This window comes from Stegodyphus dumicola, chromosome 5, assembly GCF_044657685.1.
Source record: "Stegodyphus dumicola isolate Sdum_Otavi_A_Nest chromosome 5, ASM4465768v1".
Taxonomy (NCBI): Eukaryota; Metazoa; Arthropoda; class Arachnida; order Araneae; family Eresidae; genus Stegodyphus; species Stegodyphus dumicola.
The window spans coordinates 142,502,780-142,517,147 of record NC_140772.1 but is presented as its reverse complement, the minus strand read 5'-3'; the positions used below and the strand labels follow the sequence as shown (position 1 = coordinate 142,517,147).

Genomic DNA, 14,368 nt, shown 5'->3' with positions numbered 1-14,368 from the left:
ATTAATGACTAATTACTAAAAACGAAGGTGGCATAACTATGTATATCACTTTGAAATAGCTCTGCCTATTAACAGAAGAAGGTGAACTGGGAATTAAATTTTAAATTTCAGATAATATGAAAGTTTTAAGTAAGCAAATGGCGTTTACATTCATCTACTCTTACTACATTTACTACTTACTACATCTTTGATTTGAAAAAAGTACTCAGGATCTACTTATTTCCAATCAAAAAAACACATAAGTTTGTATTTCCTTTTATATACTTATTAAACAGTAAATATCTTTGAAATTCTCACACAATAAAAAATAATCCGTAGGTTTAAATAGTAATAGTAATAAAAAGCAATAATAAAAAGCAGCACCCTTAACAAAATTAAATTCAGACTCAAACATTATGATAACGCTTCATGAGTAGAAATTTCTAAAAACATTTACCTAATAAAAAATTATTTGATTAAATCTTTAGAACTGTGGATAACTTAATAAGAAATTTAAAAAAAAGGGCCGTTTAGTTTAAAACTTTGGCTTACAAACCTGTAGAGACATTAGGTACTTTTTAGAAGCAGGCAAGATGAAAAATGAGCAAACGAATTCGCTGGGAATCGAACCACGGACCTCTGGAATACCGGTCCAGCGTGCAGAACCACTACACCATGAAGGCACGCAAGGAAAGCGAGAGGAATACCTTATAAACCTTAAAATACTGATGGAAATGGTAGCATTTGATTGAAATCGATGGTACTATAACATTAAAATATCTAAACTACATACAATTTATACATAAAAGATAAAAAAAAATTAAGGTGTAATTAACAAAAATTTCTGAGAAAATTTTTCTTTTTATCTTGCATTAAAGTAAAAGAAAGACAAGTGAAACAATTTGCTAATTCCTAAATAACGTTTCAATACCCAAGACGTATTCTTGATATAATATGTTTATATCAACTTAAGATGAACCAAAAAACTTTTAAACAAGATTTATTTTAAATATTTAGCTAAATGTAGTATTGTTATTAATCGCTGGGTTGTAACAAGTGCAAAATCAAAAAGTTGTCTTTCAGTATATTCGCTTACTTACATACTGACAGACTCTTTATTTTCTTTTTAGGCGCCCCCTGCAGTCAACTATGTGGAGGCTCAACCTCATCCTCTGCCAATATTTCCTCTTCCAATTGCTTATTCTCCTTCTAACGATGGTGCCAAAGCGGTGGTAGCTTATCCTCCGGATAATCTTAATCTAGGGAAAAAACTCGCTAATGATTACCAGTCTCCCATAACCAACAGCCGTCAAGCTCGTAATGGAAGACCTTCGGTTAGCGATTTACGAAAGCAAGAGCCCATAGGTGGTTATGATGACGATTATGATCAGCCGGAGAAAAATGGATACGTCGGCCACGCTTCTTACAAGAAACGGAATCCCAGTCCTCTGATAGCAAGCATCAGAGATAGCGTTCGAAAAGATGTGCACGCAAAACCTCCTTCTTATTCAAAATCTAAGAGCACATCATCTGAAGAAAACTCTGTACGTTTTCCAGCCGAAGAAAGCGAGAAACATAAGTATAGTGAAGAAAGAGATAGCGAAGAAGAAAGCGAAGAAGTAGTTTTTCCTCAAGACGATAAGCAGTATAAAGGAGACAACAGAGATCGAGGTAATGAAGACAGCTATCAACTGACTCCGAAGCCACCAACACTTATTGATTTGCGCAAAGAGCATCGACACACTGCTGAGAAAGATAGATCGTATCCAGAAGTGCCAAACCAAACCCGATATCATCAAAATGATAACGTACATCATAAGCAGTATCCTCAGCTTCAAAACACCAGAGATGCCCAAAGGTATTATGAGCAAATTCAACCTGATGTTCGGGAAGTTCAGCATCCTGATAAACTATTACGGACAGTAGACTTAAATGCATATTCTAACATTCAGAGCGGAAAGGTTCCAACTAACGGTCATTTAAGCCATGATGTACTTCGTTACTCACAACCACAGATAAATCAACCTTATGCGGATGTGCAACGTAGAAATCGAAATAACAACCAAGCACTTTACCCCGATATTCAAAGCTTTTATAATCTTGGCAATCAAGGGCCGTTTGGTCAACGCCAGCTACGTGTAGAGAAACAGCCACAAAATTCCCTCAACGTTCAACAAGATCCGCGCACAAGTAGAATAAATCAATTGCTTCAGACGACACAGCAACAACCAATAGGAAGAATAAATCAATTAATTCACAACACGCAGCAACAAAATCCACGCCCACTAACTTCCGTAGAGCAGTTACCCAGAGCGATGAGCCCCTTGGAACAACTGCAGCAACTTCAAGCAAGAGTAACTGCTCAGCAACAAAATAATCAGCGAGGATTAACTTTAACACAGCAGCATCAAAATACTCAGCGAGGAGTGACTCCGCTGGAACAACTTCAGCAGCAAACAAAACCCCCATTCAGTCCAGTCGTGCTTCTTTCTCGCGGACCTCCTTCTCAGACCCAAAACCATGCAGTCGATGTCTGGTACACTCGGCAACAAAGTTAAAACATAAAATGCAACGTAGAAAACATAAAGGACTGCAAAATTTTTAATTAAGCTAGTGCTATGAGATGAAGGGTTTTAATCGGCAATGGGTTTTACGTGGCGCCTGAACTTTGTACGGAAACAATGGGACAAACTTTTATACTTTAGGAAATGAGCTGTTTAACAGTGGTTAAATTGTATTTTAATATTTACTGATCTTAAATATAAAATTAGAAATGAATATTATTTATTCCATAGAAAGCATCTACACCAAGTACTGGGAAAAACATTTATTTTTGAGAATTTCTATACATTTAACATGTGACTTTGAGAAATCCAATATACCTTTTTGTAATTTAGAAATCTCCAGATAAATGTTATGAAGTATCTTTTACATGAATATCTTTAATATTTTAACCAACTGTAAGTTTTACAGTTATGCTAAAGTAGATGTGAATTACAAAATTATTACTGTAATTATAAGAGAGCAGTAAGAGTGTATCTACACTCACATTGAGAATTTCTCCCATTAACTTCCTATCCTATTTTTTATACTATCGTAATATCCTATTTTTTTCCAAAGTTACTGAATGATAATTTTTATTTTTCAAATGAATTATTACAAATTTCAAGTTGGTAAGTATTAAACTTGAACTGATAATTTAACCTGAAATCTAAACTATAACGGACTTTAAAATAATAGACACAGTTAAACTTAAGTCTAATTTAAAAATTTCAGAAATAATAATGAAAATTTAAAATATTTCCATCATAAATTTCAATATTTTTTTGTACAGAACCTTGCAACATTTATTATGTAATTTGAGTTATGGATTACATCCCAAAGTTTGTTAAGTAACACGTCTGAGAAGAATAAGTTAATAAACTATAAAAATCAGTTAAAAATCATTTATGTAATTAATGAAATTTTCTATAAATACAGAAGTATCTGTTATAGAAAACCTCTTTTGCTGAAAAATTTTCTTCCCCGCGCAGAGATTCTCGTACATAGGAAGACTGCATACAAAAATCTATATGAAATAAAGAAAAATTCTTAGCTTCTAATTTTAAATAATAAATGATATATTCGTAGATAACAAGCTAAATTATCACAAACTATAAGTTTATAGAAGGAATAACACACCAAACAATTCGTATTCCAAAGAATGAATAGAGAAATTTTAAGAACTATTAGCTATCCACTTATAAAGTTCCTTTTTACACAACACACTTTGATATAATGAATGCATTAAATAAAGAGAAAGCACCCAAGCTACTATATTAGTAGATTAATTCGCAAGAAATATTGTTGAATGTAGTTATTTGTTAATGTTTACACCACTGAATAAACTTTATTGTATTTATTTGTTTTGTATATAAAAGGGCATTTTGTATTTGTGAATATTAAACTGTTGGGAAATATACTGCAATGTATTATTTTCTTTCATTGCACATATAAAAAATAGTAGGAGTGAGTATAGCAGCAAACTGGTAGATTGCAAGCTCAGCGAGCCTTACCAAGCTCTTTAAGCGGCCGTTAAAAATCTGACATTCTTCAGATTTTTTTTTTTTTTTTTTGCATCTCTAAGTGCCACTCTGATTAAGACTCATTAGGCCTTCGATTCACTCAGAATTTATTCAATGTGATTTGTTTTTAAAATGTTTCTAGAGTGAGATATGACATGGCCACTGAAACTGCCTATGCTGGATGATACATGCATGATAATTGTGCATCTTATCCCATTTTGCACAAATTTAGTTAATCAGAGAATTAGGATAATATCCCCCCATATCCTTTTTTATCTTTTTTAAGGCATTTCTTCTACAGTCGCCTCTTGTTGCTGCTTTCGAAGCTGTAGTACATTTTTTATGGTCCTCTACTACAGTGGTCTCAAAACTGGCGGCCTGTGAATACATTTCAGTTATGTATTTGTTGCAAAGATTTCAAGGTCTGAATTATTTAATAAATTATATAATAAATTATTATATAATAATAACAGTGTAAACTAGACTTTATTATATAATAATAATTATTATATAATAAAGTCTAGTTTACATTGTTTCCATTACCGTTCAAAACCAACGTGAATAACGCACCATAAAAAGTGGATTTTCCAATCCTCACCTCAGACAAAAGATCTAGATCTATAAATGGAATTAATTAATCCACAATCTTATTCAAGGATTTGAAAACGTAGATTTCAATAATTTTTATTCGTACTTCAGTGACAAATTTTTACACTTAAACCACTTTCTTCCTTTCGTACCTGAAAATTAATCAGAATGGAAACAGATTGACAGATGAACATCTAACAATCCGTGATGAAAATAACTTGTAGTAATTTTTTACAGTGCTTGGACATTATAAAAATTAATGTTGTATTTTCCTACATAAAATTTAGGATAATTTACACAGAAACAAATGTATCTTAATTAATGTGTCTAAGAAAAATGTAATAAATAAGACAAAGACGCTAGGCTGTCATTATTTATTCTCAATTTCTTGGAAATTTTTCATAATTTTTTTATTTTTAGTTTAAGTTATTTAATGATTAATCAAAGATAATTGGATTATTTGAAGTAACTATCAATCTGAAATATTAATATATTTAGCTCTCATGTATATGTTACGGTGAAACACCGAAATCTGGAGAATGTCGACTTTCACCGGTGAATGTCAACATTCACATAGTCGCTTGGTGTATGTCCGAAATATTTTCCAAATACTCTTATTTCTGACTTACACCGGTAAATGTTGACATTCACCATGTACTAATGGTGAATGTTGAACATATAAGAATATTATATTTTCTTCTCCGAAATTCAGTTGCGAAAAAACGCACTTGAGACTTAAAATAAGAAATTAAGAACATAAGAATTTAAAGCACACGGTACATTCAAAATGAAAAGGAAAATAGTAGAAGTTAAAAACTTACTTAATTATACACTACGTTCTAAATGAGAAAATAAAATAATAATAATAAAAACTTACTAAATTATGTGATTCAAATCTTATTTATTGCAACAACTTAAATTATTATAACACTTTATGACCTCTCTTTTCGACCTACACCAGAGCATATCTGCGATTGTCGATATACACCGGTGAGGGTCCGAATGTAAAAGAATGTAATGCAATATTCGATCTTTCACCGATGTATTTGGTGAATGTTGACATTCTCCGGTGAAAGTCGACATATGTTTCGGTCTTTCACGGTAACATATGTTTGAATTTCAGAGTATAGACAAGAAAAATGTCTGACAGGTGCTTAGATTTCAGACAGAAAATATGTATAAATTTGGATTTTTTCCCTTTGCTATATCATTTTTACTATTTACTTATGTTTTGATAAATATTGTGACGTCGTGGATGCTTCAGTGGGAACGGAATCAACACTGGTATTGGTGATGAATCACTTTAATTACACAACATAACACAGATACAACATTTAATTAATACATTTAGAAAAACTTGAGTACATATCCGAGTTGGTGACACGATCAGAGACGTTAACGAAGATAGCACTCGTCATCACTGGACAAATTTAGTCTCCACACCTCAGCTTGCTGGCGGAGCTTCCCAAACTCTCTCTGACAGGCGTCTCAACAGAACTCTCATCTCTTTACGCATGCGTATTCCTCAGTTAAATCGTTGCCATTCACAGTTCTTTAAATAAGGTGTTAAAATGAATTATAGTACTCGTAGTGTGAGGAGTTTGCTAACGACGTTCTCTCTAGTCAAGAGCATCATAAGTCTTTCTAGTAGAGTTCAGGGGCGTTCTTTACAATATTTACTGAAATTTAGAATTTATTTAAAATATTTTTTGTTTATTAGTAAAATTTTTCATTTTATTAAAGGAAAAAAAAAATTCTGCCCTATCAGCTGCTTTCAGATCACGTATTCGGCACACTCTTAATTTGAGTTTCACACCGCTGCTCTAGAAACTTCTACACATCTTTTTCGTTAAATTCCTACCTAATCCCTGATTTCGCCTAGAGAAAAAATATAATCATAAATAATAATTAAAAAACGTTTTAAGAGCCATAATCCTCAGAATCTCTTTTTCAAACCCAGAGCCAGATTTAGACTTGATAAGGCCCTAAGCTATTGAGTCCCTTTATAAGTCTGTTATAATATTTGAGGGGCACCCAATAAAGTGGGGGCCCTAATAAAAAAAAGCTATACCTTATACGTAAATCCGGTTCTGCTGAAACCTAATATGCCCATAATTCCTCCAAAGCTGAATTCATGATCATGTAACTGACTTGCTATAAAGGCATCGTTAATGAGAATTAAGCAACAGAAAATACTAATATGAAATTTCCAGAAGTTCTTAAATGTTAATTATGTGGCGTAAGTTACCTGAAAAACACTTTAAACAATCGTATATTGCCGACTTGAGAGTTCCTAATTCAAGACATTGAGTGTCTTGTTCAAAATAATTTGCTCTTAAATCGAATTCTCGTAAAGTGAGCGTTTGTTAAAACCATGGAGGTAGGAAGTAAGATGGAGTCGCCCTAAACAAGTTTCTCCGTACCCTGCTCTGAAGCACCGGCGATCCCTACGTGGTGACCAAAACATTGGGTCATTTACCATTGAGTTCTATGGGATTTGACGCGCTCGGGTGTAAATATTTTGTAATTACGTCGCAAATATACATATAAATGTATATATTTTCTTTTTCTACAACACTTCAGAGTCCTAAGTATGTGAAAACAACATATTTTTAAACAACATTTCATTCTGAACGGAATTAAATGCTATACTTTTCACAGGACAGTTTTCTCAGAAAGGTTTAATTTGAATGAAATATTTTCACAAGTTTTCGTTAATTACATTAGAAAAAAAAAATTAAGGTAATTCGATTTTATTCGGTTAAGGTACAAAAATTAAGATCAAAGTTTATTGTATTATTAATATTAAAATTATGCATTATTTCTTTTCTATTTATAGAGCTTCTTCCTAAAATACTTTCTTATATATGACATGATTTTTGGCTTCTTTTAAATCGAAAAATGTAAGTCAATTTATAATTGCTCTATTCGGTTCATTTGAAATTAGAGAATTATTAGGAATTAGCGAAATACTTTAAATAAGTATTTCGCTAATTCCTAATAATTAAATAGGTATTAAATAGTATTTGACTTTCTCTGAACATTTCTGAAATAAAATAAGTTTTTTTTTTTTTTTTTTTTTTTTTAAGTATTATTTAAAACTTGTAACTGAGTTATTATAAAATGTAAAGGGAATAATTCTTTTAATTATACTTATCACATTTTTTTTTTTTTTTTTTTTTTTTTTACCCTTCATTTCAACAATACATATTCCAAAACTCTTTATTACGTTCTTAAGTGCGCATCTCATAGCATTTGCTTTACAATACCTTTTAACAGATTGCTTTCCAATACGAACAATTCTTGCTTAAATAGTTTTATAACGTATTTGTCAACAGGATTTCAATTCATCTTTACAATTCAATATTAAGGTTATTATATATTTAGATAACATTTATAATCATTATAAATTAGATACATTTAATCATTAGATTTCTTCACAGTACTTTCACAGTTGTTTATAAGTAAATAAATTCTTCATTTCAAATACATTTATAAATAATTTAATGAATATTTAAGTATTTTGCCAAAGGCAGATACATGCTTTTTGCAAGCACATGCATAAATACCCATACATATTTCCTATTTATCATTTCCGGCATGTGCAAATCTTTAATTTCTGTGCATTCACTATATTTTTCGTGTAAAGTAATTTACACTAATTTAGCATACACCCGAAAGTTTTACATAAAAAATATATATGAATATAATTTGAATGAAAATTATAAGTATTATTTTTAATACCCACTCAAAGGTCAGTTTTTCTTCCAAATTCCTCCACGATGGCATCTCTCTCTTTAGGCAGATAGCGCTTGCATGCGTTACTCTATTTAATAAAAACTTAATCTGACCTATGCGCCTAATTACAAATATTTTAACGTACATAATTTTATATTTACATTTAGCCATCAAGTTTCAAACTTTTCAAATCTTCTAGAAAATAAATTTTGGCAGGTCTCTTTTAGCAATTTTCTTAAAATCTATGTTTTTGTAGTGCAACAGCTTAGAATTTTATAAAACAAATTCATAATCAAAATCGCTGTTGTTAGCTATCGAAAAATAACCAAGATGTGATTTTTGCGTAAATGTCAGTAAACTATACAAATTGCTATTATCCATCACACTATGAATGTTTCTTTCAAGCGAGAGTGTCCCTTTTTCGATTTCTATGGAACTGTCGTGTGTCGAAATACTATCAGAATCTTGTCAAGCGAGCTTCTGAATGTAAACAAAGAACACCCCGTCTCGTGACCCAAGCTTCAAAGCAGTGCTTCACTTCTAGCGCGGAATGGCCCCTCCTCCCTTTCCTACCTCCATGGTTAAAACTGACTGAAGTTTACCCATTATTTTTGTGCTTTTACAAGATTGTGGCGCCATCTGTTTAGTATTAAACTAACTAATACTCTTTTTTTCCCTGTTTAAAATTATATTTAAGGGTAGAGAAAATCGTTTGGAATTAATTCTTGAAAACTTCCAATAGATTGCCAATTTATGTTATTTTGAAAATTATTGCCATAGAGTGTCTGAAAAAAAAAGCGTTTTCCCATTGACTGATGAAAGTCAACATGAATTAGCAAACTGGTGCCTAATCAAGAAAGGAAGGAAGGTAATTCATTGTTTAATTATAGTAATAAGAAAATATACTAAATGCAAAAATTTATTCTTTCAGTTTACCCCAATGCATAATTCAAAAGCTTCGTGATTTTTTCCCTTGAAATAAAAATAATAATAAAAAAATGGCGCTTCGTAAATTTTTTAATTTATTTCATAAATTAGCAAATATCATAAGGTTAGTGCTCAAACAATTTTACCGCTATTTTGAATTTTAATAACATGGATAAGCATATGATTTTCTCAAATTAATACAGTAACCATATAATGATAGATTTAAAAGACACATTTTCCTGACTTTAGAACACAATTTTGCTTGAAAATATCAAGAGCGTTTTGTACCAATTGCTTAGGTAAGCAAATGAGGATTGTACCTAATTTTAAAATCTGTGAAGAGCAGTGGCGTAACTAGAACTCTTGGACCCTTATGCAAAAAATTTTCTTGTATCCCCCCCCCCAAATTTACATTAATAAGAAAAAACAAAAAAAAAAGGAAAGGAAAAATTCTGAAGGAATTTAGATTTTAACGGTCAACCTAAAAGGTTTGTTAAGGTATTTTACGCTCACGTCGAGCACGCTGTCAACCAGTCTGCTGTAGTATTCATTTCTACTAACCAGTGTAGTTTTTTTAGTCCAAAGGGGCTCTGTCCCTGAAGGATTTTACTTGACATGATTTTATTCCTTTCCTCCATATTTCCTATGGACTTCACCGAACCACAAGAGAATTATGAACTCACATGTGTTCGAAAATCTTTAAATATCATGTTATTCTGGGATAGCGAAATCATCACGGGAACCCAAGAGAGCGTCGGTATCGCGCCTGAAGTGAAGGATTTCAAAGCGAGCAATGGCGAAGTTGTACAGAAAAAACATATTTATCTCCAGGGCGCGAGGCTCTGTATGGGTAATTCTAAAGATATGCTCAATTTAAAACTATTTTGCGATATTGCTCTTGAAGGCTCAGGTGTTTGCACACTTTTGTCAGGCACCTAGGCTGGTAGCCGCATCCTGTGTGTAACTCGTGCGGAAAAGAACATATCGTCCCTAACATATCATGGCAAAGTCAGATGAGAGAAAAATCTCGTGAGATTGAGTGATGAGCCCCTCGCATATACAGATCAGTAGCTCACATGTACAATGTGTCCGAAAGTGATGAAAAAGCAATAATGTCTACTGGATCAGCTAACATGATAATTTTGCACAGCCGATGGAATGGCATGCTATTATCCGGGCGTCTGTGGTTCAAATGGTCGATGCATAAAAATCTTCCACTCCCCTTTAAAAACATGTACTATGTAAAATAAAGAAGTGGAGATGCCGGGGTTTGAACCCGGGGCCTCTCACATGCGAAGCGAGCGCTCTACCACTGAGCTACATCCCCTTATTGCTCTTGAACTGAATTTTTGGGTTTAAGTGCGAAGAAAGTGATATTTAATAAATAAAGGTAACAGACAAAATGTTAAAAAAAAGTGCCTTTTTGGACGTAATTTAAAAATCTGAAACCTTTCATATTTTTATTTTATTTTATTAATTTTGCTGTACGGACCTTAGTGTAAACGGTCTTCCGTCTGCGTATTTGTTTCTTCCAATGACGCTACGCGTTCGCAACGCACTAATGGAAATGGGCCTTGAAAGGATTTCATCGCTTAAGGAAAACAGTACTAGCATGCTTTCCCATAATCCAATAGATCCAGCCCAATCAAGTCCAGATGCGATAATTGTCATATTGCATATAAAATCTTCTCGTACTTTATGTGCTATATATATGATAATAAAATGTCCAAGTAATAAGAGATATAGTCTAAAGTTATATTGAAAGGCATGATATTCTCAGCAGATTACGGAAAATAAAAAGAGAGCGTTTGAGCTAAAAGAAATATGCTTTCACGTCTAAATTTAACGAAATTTCGCAAAGTTAATTTAATGAATATTTCATGTCATCCCCAACTCTTCCGTGTCAATTAAAATGCAACTTGAGAGAGTTTTACCGTGCAGCAAGAGAAGCTGTCTCTTTCAGAAACAAAAATAGAAATGTTTGTAAACACGTAATCACTTTTCAAGTCACGTGGTGAACGTGTTCGTTTGGGCGCCTAAGTGAAAGCTTGCAGAGAATCGTATTTGACCGAACTCGATTAACTTTCGCGAATACAAATTGGCTTATTACACATGAATGAGCCCCGTTTAGAGTTAAGATCGGCCGTAAGTTCACAGCACTCCAGGTAGCATGCATCTGTTGCTTCAACGATTAGTAGATATCAGGGAAAAATCTTCTGGCTCTTTTTTTTTTTTTTTTTTTTTTTCCTCCCCTACTTTGAAAAATGCCTTTTTTCGAATGAGTTTAAATTACACATTTACATTCAGTAACCTTGAACACTTCAGTCACTTCGGTAGTTGAAAACATAAATGAACATTCCTAAATTAGCTGGAATTTTCATACTCTTTGGGTTGCAGAAATAAAGATACTGATATGCTTGCCTCAACTGATATGCTTGTCAGAAAAGAAATTAAGAAAAAGCAGAAATATTTAGTTTTTTTTAATTGCTTATAAGCGATGTAATGTGTTTAATTTGTTGAAATGTTATATAAAATACAAAAAAAATTTAGTATCAGGAGATCAGAGATCAGAAGATGACAATCTTGATAGTGCACTCTAAAAGCACTGCATTGTGTTTAATTTGTTGAAATATTATATAAAATTCCAAAAATGTTGGTATCGGGAGATTAGAGATCAGAAGTTGACAATCTTGATAGTGCAATGGTACTTCAGTATCTTGGAGTTTAGAAATTTTTTAGTTTAAATTAATAGATAAGGCATAAAAACTATATTATAGATATTATAGCCAATATTATAAAATCAACTTTGAAACAGCTTTTCATAAAATTTTTAACTTCACTTTATATCATTACTTTAATGCTGATTAAATTTAATTTTTGTATACAAACAATATTCGATTCGTTCCATTTAATATAAATATCAGATGTGGACACCACATGACTTCCTTGTCCGACTGTTAAATTGCATGCTTTTTCTGCATTTCATTCTTAACTTGTTTCCTCGAATTTCATTAGAGAGATATTTTGCATTCAACTAATTTAGTTCTTACTTCGCAAAAATACATAAAAACTCGAAACATCTTCGCTAAAAACAATAACATACAAAAAAACATAAAACACCAAATATAATTAAAAACGGTTTAAAAAAAACAATTGTTACAATTAAAAGCAGAGATTCTAGGTTAAAAAAAACAATGCAGCCAGCGGGAAGGAAGACAGATTTTTCGGTGCACAAAATTGAAAGTTAACTTTGGTCCCACTTGGCCAAAAAATTGGTGCAACAATTGACTTAATTGACTAATCCACTAAGAGCTTCAAATGTAAACAAATATGGTGGCTTAGCACCATTTAAGCTTTTAAGTTGTTAATAATTCCACAACTATTGCATGCAGATTAAATAAAAGCCGAAACATAAGAACAACACCTTAGTCGAAACATAAGAATAGGCACGTAGGCAGTTGGGCCTGAGGTAAAAAACAGAAGTTTTATATTCAGTTATTTTCGTAAAACGTTGAGAATCTTTATCAGATTTTTAATATTAAGTTGGTTTCTGGAGCTTCGCCCCGTACCCTGCTGGGAAATGCTGCATCGGATCTCCTGAGGACCTTGTCCTTCTCGTTAACAGTTGAAATTTCAAAATTTGATTAATTCTTTCCAGCTAAGAACAGAATTGTCTATATTGGTCATTTAAGCTTGGGTTTACAACATACAGTAGAATTCATGCCAGCTGTAAACATATATTTTTTGTACATTAGCAAAACATTTTGCACTTTCTTCCTCTTAAATATTCCGATTACGTGCCTGGTACGCATTGTCCCCCCTCCCCCTCGTTCTTTGGAGAAAATCTAAATCTTCTCAACTAGAAGGCATTCCAGATGTTGAATTTAATTTTAGGGGTATTTTTAATATATATTTCTTGAAAATGTACGAATAGTATTTACGTAGAAAATTGAACTTCAAAATACCACACGAGAGTTCTATCTGTCGCAAAGACTTTAGAGGTTTTATTCCTCCATCGATGAAATCGAACCGTTTGTTATCGCTCTTCCGCTACAACATCTGTTGATATCAGATGAAATTTTTAGATGTTGTCCGTGACAAAACCGCTGATGTATCCAAACATCAGCAGTTTTGTCTGTGATGCCTTTTACAAATATGGCTTTTATTGACAAGTGATATATTAAAACAAATAACAATAATACAATTAAAACATTAGAAGCATTTACAAGATTGAGAATAGTAATAAACAAAAATCAACATTATAATTTCACAATGGTTCAATTATGAAAGATAATGCAATAGTATAATGCGACATCAAAAAGAAAGATATGTACAGAGGAACGACAACTTCACGTAAAACTGTTGAACGTGCTGGGGGGATATTTAGAAGGGCATTATTATGTGGTTAATGTTCGCCGTGAGCTGGTATCTGTTTTATTTTCGGTGCTGTCCTGGTGGTGTACAAATGGACTGAGGTAAGACTTAGCTGGTGCTTGGGAAGAGAGACTTTAGCTGGTGATTGGACAAGTATCAAGTCTACTTTATTCAAGCATAATTCGTATCCATTGGTGATAATTCCATATGAGCTAGGTCCAACATAGATTTAGGCGCCAACAGAACTGCCTTGTAATATAATCCTACAAAATAAGTTGTGCAAAGAGACAATAAGCTCCTGTAATCTTTGAGGTCACTATATTCAGTGGTTCTAGAAAATTTTACATTATGGTTTTTATTAAATGGAAAAAATATATGGTGTATAGATATTGTAAGATATGAGAAAAGAAAAAGAAGCCACGAATAAGGAATAATTAAATTTTATTGACGATATTTGTCAATAAACAAAAAATACGCAATTTGTGCATATTATAAAAACAAATAAAAAGGGTGATCTCTCAGATACAAATGAGTTTCAATAAGGGGTATGCTTTACCCTGAAGCAGTGTCGCACACCTACGAAGCATGCAATCAATGAGATTATCGATGAGAGACTGGGGTATTCTCTTCCACTCCTGCAGAAGAGAGTTTAAAACTGCTGAACTGTTTTTCGGGGTGATAAGCGAATAGCAGCCATT

At 32.5% G+C, this 14,368-nt stretch overlaps 1 protein-coding gene and 1 non-coding gene across 2 annotated transcripts in view; one reads left to right on the top strand and one right to left on the bottom strand.

Annotated features, from left to right (window-relative positions):
- LOC118199309 (uncharacterized) overlaps window positions 1–3,940 on the top strand; it is a 116,929-nt gene extending 112,989 nt beyond the window's left edge. Inside the window, exon 8 of the mRNA XM_085817139.1 lies at window positions 1,110–3,940. Coding sequence (XP_085673265.1) covers window positions 1,110–2,537 — 1,428 coding nt within the window. The 3' untranslated portion in view covers window positions 2,538–3,940. The remainder of the gene's footprint in view (window positions 1–1,109) is intronic.
- Window positions 3,941–10,551: 6,611 nt separating this feature from the next.
- On the bottom strand, window positions 10,552–10,623 carry TRNAA-CGC (transfer RNA alanine (anticodon CGC)). Its single transcript has one exon. It is a non-coding gene; the product is annotated as a tRNA-Ala (tRNA).
- Window positions 10,624–14,368: the final 3,745 nt, after the last annotated feature.